The sequence below is a fragment of the Macaca thibetana genome, chromosome 4 (genome assembly GCF_024542745.1).
Source record: "Macaca thibetana thibetana isolate TM-01 chromosome 4, ASM2454274v1, whole genome shotgun sequence".
Lineage (NCBI taxonomy): Eukaryota > Metazoa > Chordata > Mammalia > Primates > Cercopithecidae > Macaca > Macaca thibetana.
This window is the reverse complement of record NC_065581.1, coordinates 24,518,969-24,545,584: the sequence shown is the minus strand read 5'-3', so window position 1 is coordinate 24,545,584 and position 26,616 is coordinate 24,518,969. Positions and strand designations below refer to the sequence as shown.

General features: G+C 43.1%; 3 protein-coding genes across 4 annotated transcripts in view; 1 reads left to right on the top strand and 2 right to left on the bottom strand.

The window, feature by feature from the left end:
* The window catches only part of KIAA0319 (KIAA0319 ortholog), a 105,041-nt gene extending 101,437 nt beyond the window's left edge, over positions 1 to 3,604 (top strand). The window contains exon 21 of the mRNA XM_050788254.1: positions 388 to 3,604. Coding sequence (XP_050644211.1) covers positions 388 to 566 — 179 coding nt within the window. The 3' untranslated portion in view covers positions 567 to 3,604. The remainder of the gene's footprint in view (positions 1 to 387) is intronic.
* ACOT13 (acyl-CoA thioesterase 13) overlaps positions 1 to 26,616 on the bottom strand; it is an 812,642-nt gene that overhangs the window by 158,236 nt on the left and 627,790 nt on the right. The gene's annotated exons all lie outside the window — the stretch shown is intronic.
* ALDH5A1 (aldehyde dehydrogenase 5 family member A1) overlaps positions 10,875 to 26,616 on the bottom strand; it is a 35,813-nt gene continuing 20,071 nt past the window's right edge. The window contains exons 7-10 of the mRNA XM_050788214.1: positions 24,758 to 24,916; positions 19,633 to 19,802; positions 15,633 to 15,691; positions 10,875 to 14,296 (exon numbers count right to left, since the gene is read on the bottom strand). Of these exons, the coding sequence (XP_050644171.1) occupies positions 14,091 to 14,296; positions 15,633 to 15,691; positions 19,633 to 19,802; positions 24,758 to 24,916 (594 nt within the window). The 3' untranslated portion in view covers positions 10,875 to 14,090. The remainder of the gene's footprint in view (positions 14,297 to 15,632; positions 15,692 to 19,632; positions 19,803 to 24,757; positions 24,917 to 26,616) is intronic.

Genomic DNA, 26,616 nt, shown 5'->3' with positions numbered 1-26,616 from the left:
ATTTGTTGGATGCTTACAATGTACTAATGGCTGGGCCAAGAGAGCGTTACATGCAGGATTTCACTTAATCCTCACCATAAACTCATGGGGTAGATGCTTTATCTTCCAATTGAATAGAGGAGGAGACTGAAAGCTCAGAGAGGTTAGGTATCTTGCCCAGGGTCAAGCAACTGGCGAGTGTCAAAGCTGGGGCAGAAGCTCAGGTGAGGCATCAAAGCCCCTGCAATTACTTGCTGGGAAACCCAAACCGCCTGCTGTTTTGAGTGATTGCTTTCAAGGTGCGGAGAGCACCACTCCGTGCTCATCACAGGACCTGCAACCAGAACGACTGACAGCTGGAAGCAAATCATGGCATTTCTCCTCAGATGCTTCTGTGCTTCTCTCTAGGTATCAAGCACCGAAGCACAGAGCACAACTCCAGCCTGATGGTATCCGAATCTGAGTTTGACAGCGACCAGGACACAATCTTCAGCCGAGAAAAGATGGAGAGAGGGAATCCAAAGGTTTCCATGAATGGTTCCATCAGAAATGGAGCTTCCTTCAGTTATTGCTCAAAGGACAGATAATGGCGCAGTCCATTGTAAAGTGGAAGGACCCCATAGGAATCCTTGAATCCAGGACCAGTCAGTGGGAGTTACAGCACAAAACCCACTCTTTTAGAATAGTTCATTGACCTCCTTCCCCAGTGGGCTAGATGTGTATCCCCACGTACTAAAAGACCGGTTTTTGAAGGCACAAAACAAAACAAAAACGTTGCTCTTTTAACTGAGATGCTTGTTAATAGAGATAAAGGCTGGGTGAAACTGTAAGGTACATACTTAAAAGAGTTTTGTGTTTTTGTAGCTGGCACAATCTCATGTTAAAGATGAAAAACTATTTCTATCCGTAGAACCTTAGAGAAGGTGAATTAAATAAGGATTTAAAGAGGGATGGTTTCTCTCTTAGCCACTGTGATTGCCTCTAAGGAACAGCATTCTAAACATGGTTTATCTTGTAGCACCTGCAGTCAGATGGCTGTGTATGTTATAATAGCTTATCTAAGAGGCACAGGTCATCTTCTGTGGAGGGACGGAGAGTCTTGCGTGTAGCAAGTTTTCTGTGCTGACGGCAACACTCACACAGTGCAAAGCCCTCCTGGTTTTCAATTCTGTGCTGTGTCAATGGCAGTTTTCAGCTCTCTCAAGAGAGCAGCTGTTGGCCATTCAAGAGCTAAGGAAGAATCATATTCTAAGGACTGAGGCAATAGAAAGGGGAGGAGGAGCTTAATGCCGTGTAGGTTGAAGGTAGCATTGTAACATTATCTTTAAGAAAAACTACAGTGACTCCTCTGGGTGTTGTTTAGCAGTCTTGTTCTCTAATGTAAACTGAGCCCCAGTTTACATTAAATGCAATAGAAGTGATTAATTCATTAAACGTTTATTATGTTCTGTAGGCTGTGCATTTGGACTGCCATAGATAGGACAATTGTGTATATATTCCAAAACTCTGAAATACAGTCAGTCTTAACTTGGATGGCGTGGTTATGATACTCTGGTCCCCGATAGGTACTTTCCAAAATAACTTGACATAGGTGTATTCACTTCCTATGTTTAAAAATACATTTAAGTTTTTCTACCGAATAAATCTTATTTCAAACATGAAAGACAATTAAAACATTCCCACCCACAAAGCAGTACTCCAGAGCAATTAACTGGAGTTAATTGCAGCCTGCTACGTTGACTGGTTCAGGGTACTTCCCCATCCACCCTTGGTCCCGAGGCTGGTGGCCTTGGTGGCGCCCTTGGCATTCTTTGTGGGAAGATTAGAATGAGAGATAGAACCAGTGTTGTGGTACCAAGTGTAACCACACCTAAACAATATCCTGTTGCACAACGCTTTTGTAACACATGGGAAAACTAGGATTGCATTGCTGATTAAGAGGCAAGGTATTTCAACCACCAGGGCAGGAGTGCCAGAGAAAATCTTCCCCATGGGCTCCTAAAAAAAATTCAGCTTTTAGGTGCTTTTGTCATCTCCTGGAGTATTCATCCTCATGGGACCATCTTATTTTTACTTATTGTAATTTACTGCGGAAAGGCAGAACTAAAAAGTGTGTCATTTTATTTTTAAAATAATTGCTTATGCCTACACTTTCTGTATAACTAGCCAATTCAAAACTGTCTATAGTGTTAGAAGGAAAATGTGATTTTTTTTTTAACCAGTATTGAGCTTCATAAGCCTAGAATCTGCCTTATCAAGTGACCAGGGTTACGGTTTTTTGCATGCAAATGTGAATGTCTGGCATAGGGGACAGCAGCCCAAATGTGAAGTCATTGGGCATAATGAGGAAGAAGGGAGTGAACATTTACCACTTTATGTACATAACATATGCATTTTACATACTCAGTTGATCCTTATAATCAACCTTGAAGAGGAGATATTATTATTCTTATATTGCAGATAGCCCTCTGAAGGCCCAGAGAGGTTAAGTAGCTTGCCAGAGGTCACGGCCAAGATGTAGTGGATCTAAGCACTGAAAGCAAATTTTTAAAACTGTAGTGTTCTGCTTTCCACTACACAAAGAACTCCTGCCTTGATGGATAGAGGGCAAATTCTGGTGGAACTTTTGGGCCACCTGAAAGTTCTGTTCCCAGGACTAAGAGGAATTCCTTTTAATGGGTCCAGAGAGCCAAGGACAGAGGGAGAGATGGCCTGTACAGTCTCCTGTGGATCACACCCTCCCTCTAAGTTTGCAATGGACTTCTCCTGCCCCTCCTCCTCTTCTGTCCTTGGCCATCTCAGCCTGGCCTCTCTGATCCTTCCATCACAGAAGGATCTTGAATCTCTGAGAAATCAAACAGCACAGTAATGATCGGAAAGTGGGTCCTATCTTGTTACCCCATTTCTCATCAGAACAAAGCACGAGATGGAATGACCAGCCAGCGTTCTTCATGGTGGACTGCTTATCATTGAGGGTCTTTGGGAGATAAAGCCCCCTAAGAGCTTTGGACAGAGAAAAACAGACCTTAGAATATGGGAGTGGGTGTTTGTAGGGCTCACAGGATAACAGACATTTGAGTCGCTGGTTTACATTCCATGAAGGAGGATTCATACCCATGGCATTACAAGGCTAAGCATGTGTATGACTAAAGAACTATCTGAAAAACATGCAGCGAGGTAAGAAAATGTACCACTCAACAAGCCAGTGATGCCATGCTTTGTGCACTGGGAGGAGAGTGACTACCATTGTTTTTGTGTGACAAAGCTATCATGGATTGTTTGAATCTTGGTTTTATTGCTTAAAATGTATTATTTTTCCCTATGTGTTGACAAGGTATTTCTAATATCACACTATTAAATATATGCACTAATCTAAATAAAGGTGTCTGTATTTTCTATAATGCTTGTTTTTAGGGGGAAATTTGTTTTCTTTATGTTTGGGTGTAGAGGGATTTCCCTTGAGTATGGGTCAGCAAACTGTGGCCTGCAGCCTGTGTGTGCATGCCCCATGAGCTGAAAAGCGGGTCTCATGTTTTCAAATGGTTAAAAATAAAAAAAAAATTGAAACATGTGAACTATATGAAATTCAGATTTGTGTTCATAAATAAAGTTTTATTGGAACATATCCACATTCACTCATTTATGTATTATCTATGGCTGTTCTTACGTTACCTGCAAAGCCTACACTATTTACTATCTGGCCCTTTACAGAAAGAAAAAAATTTGCAGAAGGCTGGACTAACATCCCCTGCTCCTTCCCTGTGGAAAGACAAGTGTTTGGGAAGAACTGAGCATGCTCAGTCAGCTCGCCTTCCTCTGCGTGGGTGGTTCTCTGCTATTAACAGGCAGTCTGTCCCTAGTGCCAGAAGGCCCTCAGTGTGGTGGGGTGATTAGATTCTGGAGAGAGTATACTTAAGGCTACATCCTCTAATCTAGCTCTTACCAGTAATAAAGCCATTTTTAAAATGAGGGCCGGGCGTGGTGGCTCATGCCTGTAATCCCAGCACTTTGGAAGGCCAAGGCGGGTAGATCACTTGAGTCCAGGAGTTCGAGACCAGTATAGGCAACATAGCCAAATCCTGTCTCAAAAAACACACACACACACAAATTTAGCCGGTCATTGTGACACATGCCTGTAGTTCCAGCTACTCAGGAGACTGAGGTGGGAGGATTGCTTGAGCCCTGGGTATGGAGGTTGCAGTGAGCAGAGATTGGGCCACTGCACTCCAGCCTAGGTCACAGAACAAGGCTGTCTCAGAAAAAAAAAAAAAAAAGGCAGATTGAGGTATAGTTTACTTACAGCAAACTGCACATAGTACAATTTGATGCTTTGATGTGCACATCTGTGAAACCATGACCACAATCAGGCTGTTGAACAAACATAATTACCCATAAAAGTTTCCTCGTGACTCTTTGTAATCCCCCTCTCCCCTGGCAATCACTAGAGATAAGCTTGAATTTTCTGGAGTTTCATCTACAGTAGTACTGTATGGAGATTTCCCCTCAAACAAGAAGTAGTTCCTTCCTTTCCAGGCTGTTTTAACTCACTCCATTAGCAACTGTGAACAGAAGTTCTCTGAAAAGGAATTTGAAGGAAAGAGACTTTATTGCTGTGAACAGCTTCCAAATCACAGAGATACGGCCTTCTGTGTAAAACAAAGATGTGTTTCAAAAAACAAAGCAAGGGTTCTGGATTTATAGCAACATTCCAGCCAGGTTTCCAATCAGGTTCACATGTAAAGGAAGGATTGAAACTTGCTTAGTTCTGATTGGTCAGTGTAGCTGAGTTCTGGTTGGTTGATACAGAGGATGCCTGGTTGGTTGATACATCTAGGCCCTGATTGGTTAAGGCAGGTGAGCTCTGATTGATTGGTTCAGGTGAGCTCTGGAGTCCCCAGATTGAACAAAGGTGTGGGTTTTTTGGGGAACTCAGAACACGTATGTGACATCTAATTAGCAAATGCTCACCTAGGTGTTTTTTGTTTGTTTGAGACAGGGTCTTGCTCTGCCCAGGCTGGAGTGCAGTGGCACCATCATGGCTCACTGCAGCATGGACCTCCCAGGCTCAAGTGATCCTCCTGCCTCTCAGCTTCGTGAGTAGTTGGGACTTCAGGTGTGGGCTAATTTTTGTAGAGATGTGGAGGGGGTGTGGGGGGGCCGGTGTCTCACTATGCTGTCCAGGCTGGTCTCAAACTCCTGGGCTCAAGTGATCCACCTGCCTCTGCCTCCCAAAGTGCTGGGATTACTGGTGTGAGCTACACTGCCAGGTCCCACTTAGGTCTATTTTAAATTTAGGCCCAGTTAACCACTGGGGATTCATCTTAAAGGATTGGCTCTTTCAAGTTCATGTTTGTTCACATAATTTTACTGAGATAAATGCTTGTTGAGGTATGAGAATGGGAATAGTGGTATTGTAGTTAAACTAATTAAGTGGCTCCTGGATCATCTTCAATCCTGTAAGAGTTCTGTATTAGTTTACTGAAAGAGCAAATACGAGGCTAAGGAACAAAATCTTTATAATTTCGACAATGATGACTTTCCATTACTGAAACTAAAGGAATATTTATTTATTTATTTAGAGACAGTCTTGCTCTGTTACCCAGGCTGGAGTGCAGTGGTGCAATCTTATTTACTGCAACCTCCGCCTCCTGGGTTCAAGTGTTCTTGTGCCTTAGCCTCCTGAGTAGCTGGGATTACAGATGTGTGTGTCACCACATTCGGCTACTTTTTGTATTTTTAGTGGCAACAGGGTTTCGCCATGTTGGCAAGGCTAGTCTCGAACTCCTGGCTTCAAAGGACCCACCCGCCTCAGCCTCCCAAAATGTTGGGACTACAGGCATAAGCCACCAATGACTGGCTAGAAAATAAAGGATTTTTTAAAAATATTTTTTCAGTGTTGTGAGCTAAATTATTTTATTTCTTGTTTTGTTTTGTTTTGTTTTGAGATGGAGCCTCACTCTGTTGCCCAGGCTGGAGTTTAGTGGTGTGATCTCAGCTCACTACAACCTCTGCTCCCCAGTTCAAGTGATTCTCCTGCCTCAGCTTCCCAGGTAGCTGGGATTATGGACGTCCACCACCACGCCGGGCTAATTTTTGTATTTTTAGTAGAGACAGAGTTTCACCATATTGGCCAGGCTTGTCTTGAACTCCTGACCTCAAATGATTCACCGGCCTCGGCCTCCCGAAGTGCTGGGATTACAGGCATGAGCCACTGCACCCGGCCAACTAAATTAATTGTATTACTTCAAAATTCATAGGTTGAAGCTCTAACCCCCAGTACCTCAGATGTATTTGGGGATAGAGCCTTTAAAGGGGTGATTAAGTTAAAATGAGTAAAATGAGGTCATTAAGGTGGGTCTTAATCCAATTGACTGGTTTTCTTATTAGAAGAGATTAGGACCTGCAGAGAGACATCCGGGGCACACAGGCACAGAGGAAAGATCATGGGAGGACATGGCAAGAAGGCGGCCATCTACAAGCCAAGATGAGAGGCATCAGGAGAAAACAAACCTGCTGACACCTTGATTTCGGTCTTCTAGCATCCAGAACGCTGAGAAAAATACATTTCTGTTGCTTAAGCCACCCAGTCTGGTATTCTGTTATAGCAACACTAGCAAACTAGTATACAGAGGTAACTTAATCAGCCTAAGATTTAGCATAAAACTCTTATTTTAAAGGTTCCCAAAGTGAAGTATTATCCTATTGATCTTAGAGGAAAAATGAGATGTTTCCCAACATTCAATCCTCAAGAGAGACCTACAGCCTCAGTGACTTCACTGAAAAACAGTCATTCCAGAAGGGGCCACAAGCAGGGGCTGGTAGTATTTCATTGCTCTGAGTGCTCGTTACATAGTGTGTTGTTTCTGGGGATTCACTGAGCGATTCACTTATTCAATTATGTATCCTCTTTTTTTTTTTTTTTTTGCATGTATATTATAGTGAAATGATAGTTTAAAAAAGCTACCAATCTTGCCAAGTTACCTTCAAAGTCAGTTATGAAGAGGTACTGCCAGGGATTTCCTAGGTACAGATGAAACAGTTCTGTATCTTGATTCAGGTGGTGCCTACACAAATCTAACTATTGATGTGATCAAATTAGGTAGAGCAATACAAACACTCACATACAAATGAGTGCACATAAAAATGAGTGAAATTGGAATCAGGCCTGGATTAAGTTTTGCACTGGTATCAGTTTCCTGGTTTTGATATTATATTACATAGGTAATAAGCGAATCACTGGGTGACTTATGCATTGTCTTTGCAACTTCTTATGAATTTATAATTATTTCAAAATTAAAAGATGTTCAGAAGGCAGGCCAGATCCACGTGATCAACAGTGAAATAAGCATTTCCATTAAAATCAGGAACAAAGTTAAGAAAGGAAAAAAAAAAAAAGAAACAAAGTCACCATTTTTCCAACTAATTGGTCCCTAGAGCTGCTCTTTCTGAGTTGAGATTAGTGAGCAGCAAAGCTTCCTTTATTTGAAGCCTACATGGAGAGTATTATCACCTCTGTCCTCCTAAAGGTGATGAACCCAGAGTTACAGGACTGTGACTTTATTGCAGCAGGAAGAGAGCACATAGGCTTATATGGTCATGCCTGGCATAGCGACGTTTCTGTCAATGATGGACTGTATATATGATTTATGGACCCATGAGATAATGGAGCTGAAAAGTTCCTGTCACCTAGTGATGCTGTAGCCATCAAAAAGTCCAATGCAGCCCAATGCATTACTCACGTTTGTGGTGATGCTGGTGTAAACAAACCTGCATTCTCAGTTGTATAACAGTATAGCACATACAATTACATACAGTATATAATACTTAATAAGTGACTATGCTACTGGTTTATGTATTTATTATATTGTACTTTTCATTGTTACTTTACAGTGTACTCCTTCTACTTAAGAACAGTTTATTGTAAAACAATATGTGGCTGGGTGCAGTAGCCCACTCCTATAATCCCAGCACTTTGGGAGGCTGAGGCTGGAGGATTGCCTGAGACCAGGAGTTTGAGACCAGCCTAGACAACACGGTAAGACCCCATCTCTATAAAAAGCATGTTTAAAAGTTAGCTGGGTGAGGTGGCGAATGCCTGTAGTCTCTGCTACTCAAGAGGCTGGGGTAGGAGGATCTCCTGAGCCCAGGAGGTCAAGGCTACAGTGAGCCCTGATGGTGCCGGTGCACTCCAGCCTAGATGACAGAGTGAGACCCTGTCTCAAAAACAAAACCAAACAAACAAAATACTGGGTTATACCAGCAGTATAAACCTGTCTTATTTACTGTGCCTCTTGATCGCATTATTTCCTCTTGTGCTTCAGTTAATCTTGTGTTGCTTTGTTCGTCACAGTCCCTGAGCATACAAAATCCATGGCTATTGTTGCTGGTAAGAGGCCAGCCACATCAAGTGACTGATCTTGAAACAAGAGATTAAGGACTACCAACCAATGGATCAAGGAGTTATAGCAGCTTTTGAGGCCCACTGCCAGATGAGAAGAAGCTTTGCTCAGGTTATTATTGCAACAAAGGAAGACGCAGAAAAGACGCTGATACAATTCTGAAAGGATTACATCTATGACTCCATCAGGACCCTTGCTTGGGCTTGGGGTGATGTTACCAAGGAATGTATAAATGACATCTGGAAGAAGACACTCAAGAGGCTCATCCGTGACTTCAAAGGATTTGCCAAGGACAAGGAGGTTGCAAAAATCAACAAGGCTGTGGTTGAGACGGCAAACAATTTTAACCTGGGGGTGGAAGAGGACGACATTGAGGAGCTCCTACGGGTGGTTCCTGAGGGACTGACTAATGAGGAGTTGTTGGAACTGGAACAGGAACACATACCTGAGGAAGAGGCAAGGAAGAAAAAACTGCAGGAGAAGAAAAAGAATCGCCATGAAAATGCACAGTGAAGAGTTGAGAAGTTTTTGCAGACCTCAGTAAGTGCCTTAAAAATTTTGAAAACATGGGCCCCTCAACACCAAAAGGGTTTCATTAACAGAGACGAATGTTCTTTGTGCATTATCTGCTTACAAGCAAATCTATGATGAAAAAGGAAAGCAAGCCAACTACCATGGACATATTTCTGATGCATGACAACTCATAAGAACCTCAGGTAGGTCCTTCAGGAAGTGTTCCAGAAGAAGACTCCTAGCGCCTTGTTATCCTAGCTCCATGCATTTTTTTTTTTTTTTTTTTTTTTTTTTGAGTCAGGGTCTCACCTTGTCACCCAGGCTGGAGTGCAGTGGTGCAGTCACGGCTCACTGCAGCCTTGACTTCCCGGGCTCAAGTGATCCTCCCGCCTCAGCCTCCTGAGTAGGTGAGACGACAGGTATGTGCCACCATACCTGGCTAATTTTTGTATTTTTTGTAGAGACAGGGTTTCACCATGTTGCCCAGGCTGGTCTTAAATTCCTGGGCTCAAGCGATCTGCCTGCCCCAGACTCCTGAAATGCTGGGATTACAGCCATGAGCCACTGGGCCCAGCTGTCCCTGCGTGTTATTGCCCCTGAAGACCTTCCAGCAGGGCAAGATGAGGAGGTGGGAGACAGAAATATCCATGAATCTGACCCTTTGTAGGCCTAGGCTAATGTGTGTAATTGTGTCTTCGTTTTTCACAAAAAAGTTTTAAAAAAATTTAAAATACAAAGAAGTTTGTGGAACAAGGATATAAAGAAAGAATATATTTTTATACAGTTCTGCAATTAGTTTGTGCTTTAAGCTAAGTGTGATCACAAAAGAGTCAAAAAGTTAAAAATTTTTAAAAATTTATATAGTAAAAAGTTATAGTAAGCTAAGGGTAATTTATTATTGAAGAAAGAAAAATATTATTTAATAAATTTAGTGTAGCCTAAGTGTAGAGTGTTTGTAAAGTCTATAGTAGTGTGCAGGGTATGTCCTAGGGCTTCACATTCACTCACCACTCACTCACTGACTCAGCTTCCAGTTCTGCAAGCTGCATTCATGGTAAGTGCCTTATACAAGTGTAGTTTTTAAATCTTTTATACTCGATTTTTACTGTACCTTTTTAATGTTTATATACATAAATACTTGCCATTGTCTTACAACTGCCTACAGTATTCAATACAGTAACGTGCTGTGCAAGTCTGTAACCCTAGGAGCAACAGGCTAGACCATATAGCCTAGCTGTGTAGGAGGTGGTATCATCCAGGTTTGTGTAAGTACTCTATGATGTTCGTACAAGGATGAAATTGCCTAATGATGCGTTTCTCAGAACATATCTCCGTTGTTGAGCAATACGTGATTGTATAATGTGAGACGACATTTGCAAAAACACTCATGTCCACTAAACCACTGGGCAGGGGTGTTGTCTGTGTTCTAAATTATGGTGAGGGCTGGCTACTGGTTGCACTCCCATAATCCTAGCATTTTGGGAGGCTGAGGTGGGAGGGTGGCTTGAACCCAGGAGTTTGAGACCAGTCTGGGCAATACAGTGAGACCCTAACTTTCAAAAACTGAAAGAAAAATTAACTGGGTGTGGTGGCACGTGCCTGTGGTCCCAGCTACTCGGGAGGCAGAGGTGAGCAGCTTGTTTGAGCCCAGGAAATCATATCAGTGGGGCGTGTAGGAGAGAGAGGGAGGCCAATGTGTGACGGCTAGCCCATACCTCTTTCTGTGACCGCCACTCCTGCAAACCAGGTAAATTCTCAGTTCAGCTTAGCAAACATTCTATGAGCACGTACCATGGACAAGCCCTTCTCTGGGTTCTAGGGTACATCATTTCACATGCTGGCTCCTGCCCCAAGACACTCACTGATTACGGCTCTCTGGGGAGGGAGTGCTATTTACACAAATGCGAACTGGTCTAATATCATCCAATAAAAACTCAAAAGATCACCAAGCAGGGGGGAAAAAGCACAACCAGACACCTTAACACAGGGAGAGGAAATTTTGTTCATTCAGCATTTATTAATCGCACACACAGCTCTGTCTGCAGACTAGACACTGAAACACACAATTGTCAAAAACTAGAAAAACGAGTTATGTCCACATTTTAAAAAAGCAAAACTTTATAAATTCCTTAGCACACTCATACCCAAGTTTTATCCCACAAAGTACAGCATGAAACAATGACAACATAAATATTCAAGTAAAATGCTATTTAAAATAGCTGCACATAGGTAATTAAAACACTAGGATCCAGTTTTTAGAGGAAAAAGTCATGTGGCACAATTTCAAGTTCCTAATTGAAGTTAACAATAAAACAGATTTGCTTACATTTGCTTCTGATCTTTATTTCTGCTGTGTCTCTTTAGTAGAATAAAGAAATGGCACTTCACATAAAATCATATTTAAAAGCTACTAAAATGCATGAACAGATGCAGATCAGCTCTTTAATGAGAATCCCTGCATAGCTGGAGGAAGTTCAAGGAGAACCGTTTTTTCAAGGCCAATAGAATCTTGTCATATGCCTAATTTCATCTACATTATCATCGCTGGGAAGTTCCTGCTGAGAACTCATGGTAGCAATGCTGGAAAAGTACTTTCTTCACAGGAGGTGTTCAGTAAAATGCAATAATGCCTGATAAATGCAAGTAATGTCAATATCTCCCTCTTGGTCTAGATCAGGAGCTGGCAAACTTTTTCTTTAAGAAGACAAGTAGTAAATACTTTAGGCTATAAAATAGCATAAATTTTGCAGGCTATACTGTCCCTGTCCCGACTCTTCAACTCTGCCAAGAAAGCAGTCCCAGACCATATCATAAATGAATGGGTGTGGCTATGCTCTAATAACATTTTATTTATGGACACTGAAATCTGAATTTCATAGAATTTTCAGGTGCCATGAAATATTGTTCTTCTTTTGATTTTCTGCCCAATCGTTTGAAAACATATAAACCATTCTTAGTTCACGGGTTATATAAAAACAGGTGCCAGGCCAGGTTTGGTTCGTGGGCCATAGTTTGCCAACCCCTGATCTAATGGTCCTTTTCTACTCTGTGTTGTAAAATGTATATATTTTTAAAATCCCATTACATATGGCTACTTTATTTAAAAACAAAAATGTTCAGTTAAAAACACTTCTCTTTCTTCCCACAACCAATGACCATTTTACTAAACAATAAGCTATTTCCTTTAATTAGAAAATCGATCAAGGATATACAATGAGTCTCTGGCCTCAATTTATGAACCCATGAGCCAAATATGCAAGAAGACTCAAAACGTGCCACCCAGCCAAAGAATCTACTGGCTTACAATGTTAAAAATTTATTTAGAAGTATTCCTGCACACTTCTCAGCATTGGTAATCCAGTTATAAAAAATAATGTTGGAGCATTTATATTCTTAATAGAAAAAGAATGGATATATCTAAATCATAAGTAATTAAAATGTTATATAAAACCACCTAAAAACTATACAAATAAAGAGCAGACATTAACTGCCAAAATGCTGAGTATGTGATTCTTGACAGGGCCAGGGCAGTGTCACTAGGAAGAATTTCAGCTCTTCCTTCTCCTTGAGACCTTGGGGATGTGGCTAGTACACCCCAGGCCAGATGCTAGGCAGTTTCCTGTGTGCACAGGGACTTGCCAGACCTTTAGTTACTCAACCATAGCTTCCCAGTGGCTCAATGAGGGATGTTAAATCCTAGGTGGGGTTCAGGAGGAATTGCATCTAGCATTACTTTCATTCACATTTTCCTTCCACAACCCAGAATAACCACAAGATGTAAGTGGAGTCTCCACAGAGAGAGATGGGGAAAGGAAGGCGCTTCATCTCCACCTACTTGGCCGCCTAATTGGATTTGCATCTGTTTAAGATTACAGAGTCTTTCTTTCAAAGTGAGAGGCAATGCCCGTCATAGGGGCTTTTTGTGTGTGTGTTATTTGAATGATGAGCTATAAAAACTCTTATTAGATAAAAGGTGCCTGAAATTCAAGGGCTCATGCCTCTTCTACAAAGTGGATTGGCAATTACAGAAATTCTTTCCCTTTTGGGCTGACTGTGGTGAAAGTGCTTTTGCTCTTTTGGAGGTAAGGAAGCAGCACCACACTAGGACAGAAAGAACAGGCTGCAGGTGACAGCCACTTAGGCTCAGGTGGGTGGGCAAGTTGGCATTGGCCTCCTCCCATCTTGGCAAAGCCACTGACAGTAGGCAAGGAAGGGCTGGGCAGTGCTGCTTGTAACAGTGGCTCTTGTATGTCCTTAGAATTTTCATTTTTTTGTGAAGTGCTTTTACTTTCTCTCTGGCTCACAATATCGCAGGGAGCTAAGTAAGGCCTGTATGGAATCTCCACTGTATGCATGGGATGGGAGGTGCTCAACACACACCCAGGGCAACAAGGCAACAAGGCCACTTGGGGAAGGAGCCAGGACACGCCACTGTGTGCCTTCCATCCTACCAAGCTGCTTCTGCTATTCTTTGCTTTATACTTCAGCTCATTTCCTCAAGGAAATGAAACAAAGTGGTGAACAGGACAGAAATGAAAATAGAATTCTTTAAGCGGTAAATTTAGGACAATAAAGATGTCAATTAAAAAATGGTTCAGGAATAGGAAGAGGTGCTTCTTCATGCCTCACAGAAGCACAGACAATTCTGTGCTATTTATTGTCTTTGAAAGAGGATTCACTCAAACCTCTGCTGCAACACCTCTAGAAGCACATTCGGTGCCTTCAGTGCCGAGCTGGCAGATGCCGCGGAGGGGTGCTGTGCCCCTCACCTGCCTGCCAGTCACAGTCAAGGGTCTCCTTCAAGGTGCTCTGGGCCCATGTTCTGTAGCGACGTTGGGGATGGTTGTGTCACTGCCTGGGCAGTGATCAAGTCTTTGTGACAGCCCAAGGGGCTGGGCCTGCCTCGTGCTGTGCCTGCTCTGAGGCAGTCGGGGCTGTGGTGGGGAGCTAGGGCCTCATTCTGTAAACCCAGTGCTGGTTCTCCGGGAGTCTGCAGTCACAGGCATGTGGCATATATTGGTCCCTAGTTAGGTTAAGGGCAGGGGTAGGATTTGCATCTGTTTAAGATTACGAGGACTGGATGAGTTTTGAAAAATTCACAATTCTGAAAACCTATTAGTTTATTTAAAATAATGGATGGCATGTACCTATATATGTAGGTAAGTCTCCTTTTAACTTTTTTTAAAGAACCAAAGAATCCTACAAGCCCCCATAACACACATACTTGAGTTCCAGATACTCATCAATGCCATACTTGGACCCCTCTCGCCCAAGGCCAGACTGCTTCACTCCACCAAAAGGGCACTCCACGGAGGAAATCAATCCTTCGTTGACGCCAACCATGCCCACTTCCAGCTGCTCTGCCACTCTCCAGATCTGGGCTGGGTCTTGAGAGTAAAAATAACCTGTCATAGGGATAAAAGGCATTTAGACAAGTCATTAAAGACATCATGTCTAAAGATGAGGGCACCACTGATGACTTTTTGTCCAGTCACTTGGGCCTGGAGTCTTCCCTGCTCCCACATAAAGTCCCAGGTTGGTCTTGTCCACTTTTTCATCTCAAAACCTTTGAAAGTCACCTCTTGCTTCAATTCTACTCTCACTATCTCCTATCGAGACCCTCTTCCTGTTTTCTACTATTCAACCCACCCTGCACACCTGTTAGATTTCCACATGACACTTTTGCCCAAGACTTTCGATTACTCCGATTATAAAATAAGGTTAAATTCCTTAGTGGGTATTCAACACCCTCTTCCCCCCAAGTAGTTTCAATCAACATTTCTGCTTCACCTTCCATTACTCCAATCACCAACCATCCTCTCCAAACCTGTCAGGCAAATTCTCCTCACCCTTTCTTACTTTGTTTCTGAACTCCCTTGGTACCCTCTGCCCAGCATCTCTCTCCTCCAATTTCTGCAAAACCAGATTTCTGTCCATCATTTATGACCTAGTTCAGGGTACGTCTTCCTCCACCATCACCCCATCGAGAAGGAAGAGACAAATGGTGAACACAGTGTTATAAAAGTTCTCGTGCACACATCTTACTCCAGCTTTATGATAACTCTAAGGGACCCCACAGCATGCTTATCATTCCTCTTCATATAAATAGTTCTCTTACAGCTAGAGGGGAAGCTTCTATACAGTTACAGTGGTATCTTATATGTCTTTGTATCTTCTGCAGTACTTCATTTGCTGTGGATGCTACTACGTAATTTTCTCAGGGTTATAGAGTACATACAGTGGTCACCTGGACCATCTCCAAACTAAAGGAATGGTAGCCATCAGTGAGGCACCTCTGCACGCACCATCTTCACTCCTTTCATTGTCCCTGATGCTCCTTGCTGATGCCCTTCCTCTTCTGTTCAGGCTTACAGGAGCCAGGCAAAAGGGAAGAAAAAATCACTTGGAATTTCTGGGGATTAAGCCTCTGAGAATGTGTGACTTTGAGATGTGTGCAGTTCTCCACCTAGAAAAGCAGAATAATGTGCACCTTCTTTTCTGCCCGCAGCTCTCCCTGCCCCACAGCTGTAATTAGAGACCTCCCAAATGTGTATCATGGGGACAAGGCGAAAGAACATGTCCTTGCACAAATCCAAATCCATTCCGCCACTTGGAAAGAAACAAAACACATACCTCATTGAAGTTTCTGTCTCATAACCCAGGGTGATGTTTAAAAGGTAAACCTGGCATGAGCTGGAGAAAAATGATTATGACTGGTATTGAACAAGGACAAACACCTACCTGCTAACCCAACGTCAGTGGCGTTAGCGATTGCTATAGCCTCCTCCTCTGTATCGAACCTGCCAAAGGTAAGATAGGTCATAAAATATGTAAGGGGGAGAGGAAAGGAAACCAGTTTTCTTTTCTTCTGATTTGTTTCCCAAATAATCACAAGGAGTAAATCAGAGTTTTGCAAAGAGATCCAAGAACAGATTGCAGAAGAAAGCAGCACCATTCCCCGAGATAACTCAGCAATCAAGGCTAGCATGCTCAAATCAATACTGGCTTCATCTTTCCTAAGAGAACAAGAAAAAAGCAGACCAACATGTAGGGAACTGTGGCATATCCCGAACATCAAACAAAATCCCTTAAAAAAAAGGATTACTATTCTTGGTACCCACTGAGAATATATAACACTAATAACAACTACTTTAGAAGCCAGCCTGATGTAGCAGAAAGAAAACGTTCAGAAGGGGTTGGGGCCAGGTTCTAATGTGTTCTCCACCACTGCTTAACAATGGCATGATGCTTGGAATCTCCTCCTCTCTGAAATGAAGGAATGCACCAAAGCCCAGGCCATCTCTCTAAAATTTTATTTCAGGAATAAGATGTCAGTGGTATTTTTCTGTTGTTCCAGAATTGTATCTGGGGCAAAAAGTTCTAAGCACTCCAATTTCTAAATTCAGAGATCTACCAGCGGTTGGAACCAGCTGCCTTTCTGCAGGGCTTTTATAAAGGGGGACTGGGCAGAGTCAGCTCAGAAAAGTCAACTTGTCCAAGGGTACACAGGTATGAAGTAGCAAAGTCTAGAGCTACACCATAGTCAACTCCAAAGCTGCATTCCCAACCAATGCCTCCCTTTGATTTCCTGTGAAAATGTCCAGTTCACATTTCATGTAAAAAGTTTTTATTAAAACAAAGAAGATGGATGTTCTTCAAGTGGTCCATTTCCCCAGTAGTGGAATAAAAATAAACTTCATAAGCAAGATGTAACAAGGCCAGTGAAGTACATAAGAAGAAAGATTTCTGGTCCTGGATAAGATGGTACAGACAGCACCAGCTGCCAGCTGTCTCTGTGAACCCAATGCTGGACATACCAGAGGAGAGAGAAAGTGAATCATAGTCAAAACCAACAACAACAACAACAACAAAATCTCAATCAGCAACTAGCACCAAAAAATGCAAGACATTTCTGGAGACTAATAAATTGGTTGGCTCCTGGGGGAGAATGATGGCCTCAAGTGAGAGTGAGCTCGAGACCACCCATGCAGGGGTGGGCGGGGCAAGGGCAGGGCTGTGCATCTCCCCCCACACCTGTGAGTTCCAGGTGATCCTGCCTACAAACCTGGGTCCCTGGATCAATGGGACATTGCTACAGGTAGAAAAGCAGCAGGGCTGGCTTGGGGCAGTGAGCCAGGGCTCGTGCCCAGCAGGTACACCGGACGTGGGAAACAAGTGCAGGCAGCGGCAACACCAGCACCCTCTTCTCCCCAACCTATTCCAATAGAGGGAACTGCAAAATACCCCAGGGGAAAGGATACTCGGGGTGGGGAAGTGGCACCGAGACTAGATTTCAACCTAGAGGCGCCCTCCGAGAGGCTCAACCCTTTGCCCTCCAAATGTATGAGAAGGAGCACAAACCAAGGCCTGAGCTTTTTACCACAACCCACGGGAGATATTATAAGCCAATGCTGCCAACGGTGCAAGGGATTAAAGATTATAGGGAAAATTACAAGACATCTGAGGAGCTCCAAGACTAAGAAGATAAAACAGCACAACCTATGGTGGAAGAGAATAAAAATTTTTTTTTAAAAAGGATAAATAGCCACAGCAAAGTAGGGGAGATTAATGAAGCAGGAAGAATCAGTTATGGGGAGGAACCCACTGGAGATATCAGGGATGGCAAAAACAATTGTTGAGATAAAGATCTTGGTGGGTGGGGTGGAAGCCAGAATGAGTATATCTTAAGAATGCATTAATATGCTGGCAGATGAGGAGAGGGACTCATAGAAGGCACCAGGAATGAAGAGATGGAATAAAGCGATAAGATAAATAGGGCACAGAAGTAGAAGTATCACAATAATAGACTTCTTGGAAAGCTAGAAAAGGATACATGAAAGGGAGAAGAATATCTGGAGAAATAATGACCCAAAATTTCCCAGGCCTAAACAAACCTGTTAGATATTAATGAGCCAGGCATGGTGGTTCATGCCTGTAATCCCAGCCCTTTGGGATGCTGAGGCGGGTGGATCACGTGAGGTCAGGAGTTTGAGACCATCCTGGCCAACATGGTGAAACCCCGTCTCTACTAAAAACATGAAAATTAGCAGGGCCTGGGGGTGGGCGCCTGTAATCCCAGCCACTCAGGAGGCTGAGACAGGAGAATCACTTGAACCCAGGAAGCAGAGGTTACACTGAGCTGGAATTGCACCACTGCACACCAGCTTGGGTGAGAGAGCGAGACTCCATCTAAAAACAAACAAACAAACAAAAAAACCAAAACAAAACAAAAAACCATAATAAAGATATTCGGACCTCAACTGAAAAACCTCACTGTGTGCCATACCAGATAGTAAAATTTAAGAACATCAAAGATCAAGAGAAATTCTAAACGTTTCTAAAGAGAAAAACTAGATGCCTTTCAAAGAAGCAAGAATCAGATTTCTTGGCAACAACCCTGGATAAAAGTAGATAGAGGCCAGGCATGGTGACTCACACGTGTAATCCCGGCACTTTGGGAGGCTGAGGCAGTTGGATCATTTGAGGCCAGGAGTTCGAGGCCAGCCTGGCCAACATGGTGAAACCCTTTCTCTACTAAAAATATAAAAATTAGCCGGGTGTGGTGGCGTATGCCTGTAGTCCCAGCTACTCAGGAGGCTGAGGCAAGAGAATTGCTTGAACCCAGGAGGTGGAGGTTGCAGTGAGCCAAGATTGCGCCACTGCACTCAGCCTAGATGACAGAGTTAGACTCCATCTCAAAAAAAAAAAAAAAAAAAAAAAAAAAAAAAAAGTACATAAAAGATTAATATCTCCGAAGGGTTGAACCTAGAATTTTATCCAGGTAAATGACTATCTACTTGTGAATGGGAGATAAAAGACCACGAAAGGGCACAGAAAGTTCATTTCCTATGGACGCCAATAAAAGAATCCTTTGAGGTGTAATATATTAAGGAGAAAAACGAGTTCAGGTCTGGGCACAGTGGTTCATGCCTGTAATCCCACACTTTCAGAGGCCGAGGCGGGTGGATCATTTGAGGTCAGGATTCAACACCAGCCTGGCCAACATGGTGAAACGCCATCTCCACTACATTACAAAAAATTAGCCAGGCGTGGTGGTGTGTGCCTGGAGTCCCAGCTACTCGGGAGGCTGAAGCATGAGAATCGCTGAGATCATGCCACTGCACTCCAGCCTGGGTGACAGAGCAAGACTCCGTCTCAAAAAAAAAAAAAAAAAGAAGAAAAATGACTTCAGCAGAAATAAAAAGAAAATTAAAGAATTTGAGGCCAGAATTTGAGGCCAGGTGCAGTGGCTCACATCTGTAATCCCAGCACTTTGGGAGGCAGAGGCGGGAGGATTACCTGAGGTCAGGATTTTGGAGACCAGCCTGGCCAACATGGTGAAATCCTGTCTCTACTAAAAATACAAAAAATTAGCCTGGTATGGTGGCGGGTGCCTATAGTCCTAGCTACTCTAGAGGCTGAGGCAGGAGAATTGCTTGAACCAAGGAGGCAGAGGTTGCAGTGAGCCAAGATCACACCATTGCACTGCAGCCTGGGCAACAGAGCAAAACTCTATCTCAAAAAAAAAAAAAAAAAAAAAAAAAAGAGAATTTAATAAATTTTGTGGTCCAAATAAGTTATGAGTTTTTAAAAAAAACATAAATTGCACTCTGCTCTTCAGTGGACTCAATACAACTGTCTGCCTCCTGGCCAGCCCTCAAAGCAGCCCAGGAATCTCTTTCAGGGTTTCCCATTCTCTTCTATTCTTCCTCCCATCTCCCCGCTGGCTGGAGAACCTTACTTGATAACTGGTGCCAGAGGCCCAAAAGTCTCTTCATGAGTGCACAGCATGTCCTGGGTGACATTGCTCAGCAGGGTGGGCTCAAAGAAATTTTTTCCAAGATGGTGTCGTTTTCCGCCTGTCACAATGGTGGCACCTTTAGAAACGGCATCATTCACCTGTTTCTCCACCTGCGTGATGAGGAAGAAAAAAAGCTTTCTACATGATACAATCTTTCAGAATGTTTAAACTGCAGAAAACTTTAACTACTTCTATCTTTTATCTTTTTTAAAAATGTAGGTTAACAATAAAGTATGCTGGTTTCCTTTTGTAGAAGGAACCACATTTGCACAGATTCAGAAGCAAGAGTGCCACCTTCATCCTTGCTCTTTGATATCTTCTAGCTGTTTGATCTTCCTATTTGTTGAATGGTCTAATATATCTTCACTTCTTTCTAGGCCTATGGCTCAGCTGTTTGCTGGCATTTGCTTTCATTGCGTTCTGAGGTTATTTCCAGCTTCTTGGATCCCATGTTGTCCTCTTTCCTGAACTGAGTTTTTGTTGCTTTCTGATATACACATTCTCCTCAAGTAGTTTGTTTGTTTGTTTATTTATTTATTTATTGATATGGAGTCTTGCTCCGTCACCCAGGCTGGAGTGCAGTTTCATGATCTCAGCTCACTGCAACCTCCGCCTCCCAGGTTCAAGTGATTCTCCTGCCTCAGCCTCCCGAGTAGCTAGGATTATAGGCACCTGCCACCGCAGATAAATTAGGGAACTGGAAGGAAATTTTTGCCCGGCTAATTTTTGTATTTTTAGAAGAGACAGGGTTTCACCATCTTGGCCAGGCTGATCTCAAACTCCTGACCTCGTGATCCACCCACCTTGGCCTCCCAAACTGCTGGGATTACAGGAGTGAGCCACCAGGCCTGGCCAAGTAGTTGTTTTAAAACAGATGCCCTGGATGTAGTCTAGTTTCTGAATTTTCATACACCACGTTTCTGGTGTTTTGTACTCCACCTGATTGATAATTTGCTTGAGTACAGAATTCTGATACAAAATAACTTTACTTCAGAACTTTGAGTGCACTTCTCCACTTCTAGTGTTGTTGAGGAAGTTTGAGCCAAAAATGGTTCTCACCCTTTTTCCTCTTGATAGCCTTTTCCTCTCCGAAATCTCCTAGGATTTCCTATGCTCTGATATTCTAAAATTTTAGCTATATATATATATGTATTTTTCATTCATCCTACTTGGTAATCAGTGAAATCTTTCAATCTGCAGAATAATTATTTTCCCCTAACTCTGCGAAGTTTCCATCTATTATTGACTTGGTAATGTCACTTCCTCCAACTTCCCAATTATTTCATTCTAGAACTCCTACTACTGGACAGGTATTAGTAGGAGTTCAGATTAGTTCTGATTTTTTTTTTTTTTTTGCATTTCTATTATATTTTTTGCCTCTCTATTGTTTGCTTTAAACTCCATAAGATATCCTAAATTTTATCGTCCACCTTCAGCTACTGAAGCTTGTGACAGGCATGTATGTAATTTCTACAGACTCTTGTTTTCATTGCTTCATTTCCTAGAACATATTTCTTATTAGCAGTTTACAGATGCACTATCTTCTCAGAACTCTTGCAGGACACTATGAGATTCTTAGAAAATTTCCTTCTAGTTCCCTAATTTATCTGCTGCCTTCAGGGACTATTCTGTTTGTTTTTCCTGACCTTTCCTCTTATGTGCTGATGGTTTCCCCATCATGATCCTTGGTTGTTCATCTTCCTGAATGAAGGACTGAGTTGTCGAAACTAACCTGGTCGGCTGCTTCTCAGCTCCAGCAGTGTGTTTGGGGGACACACACACACAAGGACTGGGTTGATCAATTTGGGGATGTGTGGCATGAGTGGTGTTTGCTTTTTTAAGCTTGGGTTTATTCTAACGTGCAGGCTTCACATAAGGGCAGCTCCCTTCCCCAAAAGGCAAAGTCGGGAAAGCCCTACCCTGATGTACCTAGCCTCGTTCTTGAAGCTGTAGTCCGCCTAGATACCTACTATATTTCTTCAGAAAAACTGTCCTGCCCAGAACAAATGCCTCTGCTGTCTTGTGTGTCTTGGTGGTGGTCGTGGTAGGGAGAGATGGTGGGAATGACCCAGAAAATTGTGCAAAAGTAGAATCAACCAGCTTCATCTCCTCCCCTCTTCCTATTCCTACTTTCTACAGCCACCAATTCTAGAAAGGCTCTGTCATTTAAAATGGCACCAATTTCCTCTGCAGGGTTCCCCTGGGTAGATCCATCTGTTATGACTTCTGTTAACACAATCCCTTTTAAGTTCCAGAAGTTCATTACAATCTTCACTGGCATTGTTTTCCCTTCCATTTTTCACCTGAATTTTCGTTTTGCTTTTGTTTCTGAGACAGTCTCACTTTGTTGCTCAGGCTGGGTGCACTGGCGCGATCTCAGCTCACTGTAACCTCCGCCTCCTGGGTTCAAGAGATTCTCCTGCCTCAGCCTCCTGAGTAGCTGGGATAACAGGTGCTTGCCACCATGCCTGGCTAATATATATATATTTTTTAAGAGATGGTCAGGCTGGTCTCGAACTCCTCACCTCAAGTGACCCAACACCTCAGCTTCCCAAATGCTGGGATTATAGGCGTGAGCCACCACACCTGGCCCTCAGCTGAATTTTCTATAGCGTTTCAGGAAGGTAAACATAGTTGTGAATGCATTCTGTCTTTGAAAATCCATACCCCCGCTGCAATGCTCTCATAGTGCATCACCTGCAACTAATCCCCATTGGCTAGGATGACTTACTTTCTATGAATTTTATATTTTAAAAATAATTCTGCTTAACAGGGGTCTACCCCCTTGATCCCCAAATATAATCTGCTCTGCCCTTTTCTTGTCATATTAATGTGAGGTGCAGTGTTTTTTTCCTGGAACCCACTCTATGACAGTATGTACACTAAAGCCAACACTGAATGGTTTTTAAACAAGGTGGTTTCCACCAAATTTCTCTCCAGCAAAAAAGAAATTTTGCGGTTTGTTTGTTTGTTTGAAGTCCTGGCATACAGCACCATCTGGAGGACAATGTGTGTCTTCCCTTTGGGGAAAAAATCTCTAAGACAGAGTGGTTTCCCAACCTGGCTGCAAACTAGCATCATCCTGGGGCACTTAGAAAATGCCAATGTCTAGGCCTACTACACATAAATTAACACTCAGTCTTCTTGGATGGGTCCCGGGCAACTGTAGTTGATAAAGGCACGTTGTGAGTTAAGGACCACCACTCTAGGACTTGAACCACAGCTGGCCTAGACCCAAACTGCCTTCACTTGACAAGTGAATACCCCTGGTTTGTCCCCAAGGTCCAAAGTCACCTCTAAAATGCAGGTGGTTCCAATGTAAATTTTAATGTATTTTCTTTATCTAGAGTAATCCCAAGACAGTAACTAGAAATTTATCAGAGCTCTGTCAAACCTCGATGCTTCCCTGGGTTTCCCAAGGCAATGGAGGTGGGTTCAGCTGAGTTGACTGCCCACGGGGTGGGGGCAGCCATGGAGTCAGGGCTTGGCTCTCAGGCTCTGAGGAGGTTGAGGAACAGCGGTCGGGCTGTGATTCCCATGATGAGTATGGACTTGGCTCTCACTTGCTTCTGGTTCTTCAGTTGCACCCAGGGGTTGGCTGTGCCTCCACTGTGTGTCTCCCTCTGGCCATCTCTCCTCCCTTCTTTCCCACACACAGTCTTCAGCTTCTACTGTCTTCCTGATTTGAAATATTCCATTAAAACTATTTCTGGGCAGGTGTGGTGGCTCACGCCTGTAATCCCAGCACTTTGGGAGGCCGAGGCAGGCAGATCACCTGAGGTCAGGAGTTTGAGAGCAGCCTGGCCAACGTGGTGAAACCCTGGCTCTACTAAAAATACAAAAATTAGCCAGATGTGGTGGCAGGTGCCTGTAATCCCAGTTATGCGTGAGGCTGGGGCAGGAGAATCGATTGAACCCAGTGGGGCAGAGGTGCACTGAGTCAAGACTACACCATTGTACTCTAGCCTGGGCAACAGAGCGAGACTCCATCTCAAAAAAAAAAAAAATACTGGATGTTTGATATTACAAGAAACTTCCTTGTGACTCCAAAATGAATTTTTTAAAACAGCAGAATAAGGAGAGAAGTTTCATATAGCTAGTAGTGTGGATTATAACATTTTTTTAAACAAACAAATCTTTCCTAAAAGCAGTTTCCCTTCACTGTCTCTAAATCCTGAACATGGCATCTGTGATTCTGCACCCTTGGCTAGGATACTTTCATCAAGGACTGTTCTCGACAGGGATTTTGTCATCAAGAGAAGAAAGAACAGGACGACATCAGGATTACAGCTGAAACGCAAACCATCTGCAAACAAAGCCAGTCTTCCATTCCATAGGTGTTCCAACAGAGGAACGAACTTTGTCTCGAGATCCTAATTGCTGAGGCAGTGAGGGGCAGAATTATCATCACTATAACAAAATTTAGGGAGGGCAGTAAAGCCCTACAGCGACAGAACGCATGGGGACTTGGTGTAATGGCAGGGCTAGAGCAGCTCACGAGCAGATGACGCCCCCCGATTCATGTAACTGGTAGGCAGAATTCACTTTTCTCAGGTCTCTCATTGTTTGCAAAATAGGCTTGCCGGGCACTTTACCAAAATGACTTTTTTGTTTTCTTTTTTTTTTTTTTTTTTTTGCCTTTTAACATAATTTTTTTTTTAGCCATTATTAATTTTTTTATTTTAACCTTTGTGGTTTTTGTGTGAAAACATAGTTGAAAATTCCATTCTATTCCATGTATAGATGTAGATCTCTCATACTCTATACTCTAATCAGGGTAGTTAGCACATCTGTCGCCTCAAACATCAATCATTTCTTTGTACTGGGAACGTTCAAGATCCACTCTTCCAATAATAGCTATTTGAAAATATACAAGACATTGTTGCTAATTACAGTCACCCTACAGTGCTATAGAACAGCAGAGCTTATTCCTTCTGTCTAGCTCTAATATTCTGTCAACCAATCCCTTGCTATCTCCACCTCCCAGCTGAAGTGTTTTTTGCTGATTAAGCTTTTGATATTGAAACCATGAGATTTACTTTCACAAGTAATATAATATACTTACCTTTTCTACTGCTTTTTCATTAATCAATGGGCCCTGAGTAGTTCCTTCCTCAAATCCATTACCTACATGCAGGTTCTTCTTCATGGCCTCAGCAAACGCCTTCACAAAGGCATCGTGGATGCCCCTTTGCACCAAGAATCGGTTTGAGCAAACACAAGTCTGGACAGGAGACAAAAGCAAACCCACACAGTCTGTCAGAAGCTGCAGACCTGACCAGTGAATGTGTGGCTGCTACCGCCTCTCTGTGAAAACACTTCCCTCGGTGGCTGCCATGTGTTCAACCTGCCATTTTCCTCCTCACGTGGGCTTGGCCCCAAAGATAAAAGCACTGAGTCAGCGCATGTTCCCCTCCAATTCCCTCCACAGCTGCTATGCTACACAGCTGCTATGCATCAGTGATTAGTTGGCAATAAGTACCTGTAGACCAAAAAAAGAAAAAAAAAAAAGCCACCCAATCCATGTTTTTTTCAAATGCCTTTGTTTATTTTGTTTCCCCGGGGGGTGGGAAAAGAATCTGCAGTTCTCCTGGGAGACTGTGATGCTGCAGCCTCAGCAGAGGCTAAGAGGAATGTGGACCAACACCAACTTATAGTCTTTTCTTTTTCCGAGACAGGGTCTCGCTCTGTCGCCCAGGCTGGAGTGCAGTAGTGGTGAGTTCACTGCAGCCTTGACCTCCAGGGCTCAAGTGATTCTTCTACCTCAGCCTCCCAAGTAGGTGGGACTATAAGCACTCGCCACCATGCCCAGCTAATTTTTTTTTTTTTTTTTTTTTGAGACGGAGTCTCACTCTGTTGCCCACGCTAGAGTGCAGTGGCCGAATCTTGGCTCACTGCAAGCTCCGCCTCCCGGGTTCACGCCATTCTCCTGCCTCAGCCTCCCGAGTAGCTGGGACTACAGGCTCCCGCCACCTCGCCCGGCTAGTTTTTTTGTATTTTTTTAGTAGAGACGGGATTTCACCGTATTAGCCAGGATGGTCTTGATCTCCTGACCTCGTGATCCGCCCGTCTCGGCCTCCCAAAGTGCTGGGATTACAGGCTTGAGCCACCGTGCCCGGCCCCAGGTAATTTTTAAATTTTTTTTGGCTGGGCGCAGTGGCTCATGCCTGTAACCCCAGCACTTTGGGAGGCCGAGGTGGGTGGATCACGTAAGGTCAGAAGTTCGAGACTAGCCTGGTCAACATAGTGAAACCCGTCTCTACTAAAAATACAAAAATTAGCTGTAGTCCCAGCTACTCAGGAAGCTGAGGCAAGAAAATCTCTTGAACCCGGGAGGTGGAGGTTGCAGTGAGCTGACATCACGCCACTGCACTCCAGCCTGGGCAACAGAGTGAGACTCTGTTGCAAAATAAATAAATAAATAAATAAATAAATAAATAAATAAATAAATAAATAAATAAAATGAAAAATAAAAATGTAGAGACAGTCTTACTCTGTTGCCCAGGCTGATCTCCAACTCCTGGGCTCAAGTGATCCTCCTGCCTTGGCCTCCCAAAATGCTGGGATTACAGTTATGAGCCACCATACCTGTCCCCAAGTTGTAGCCTTATAGTGTTACTGATGGTAACATATATTGACATTTTGTGTTTATGAAGGAAAATATACCTATTTCTGACCAAACCAAGCTTATTCAGGTTATGTGGAAGGGAAAAACTTAATTACCAAAGGCCAAAGCAAGGATGAAAATTATTTGATAGAGAATATCACACAACATTTCATAGTTTTTTACAATATAACCTTTCGGGGATATTTACTTTGTTTCTAGAATGCATTTAAAATTACATATTGATGGTACTTTTAAGATGAAATGCTTAAGAATATTTAAGAAGGCAGGATCCTGGCAGCAGCTTGGATAGAACTGGA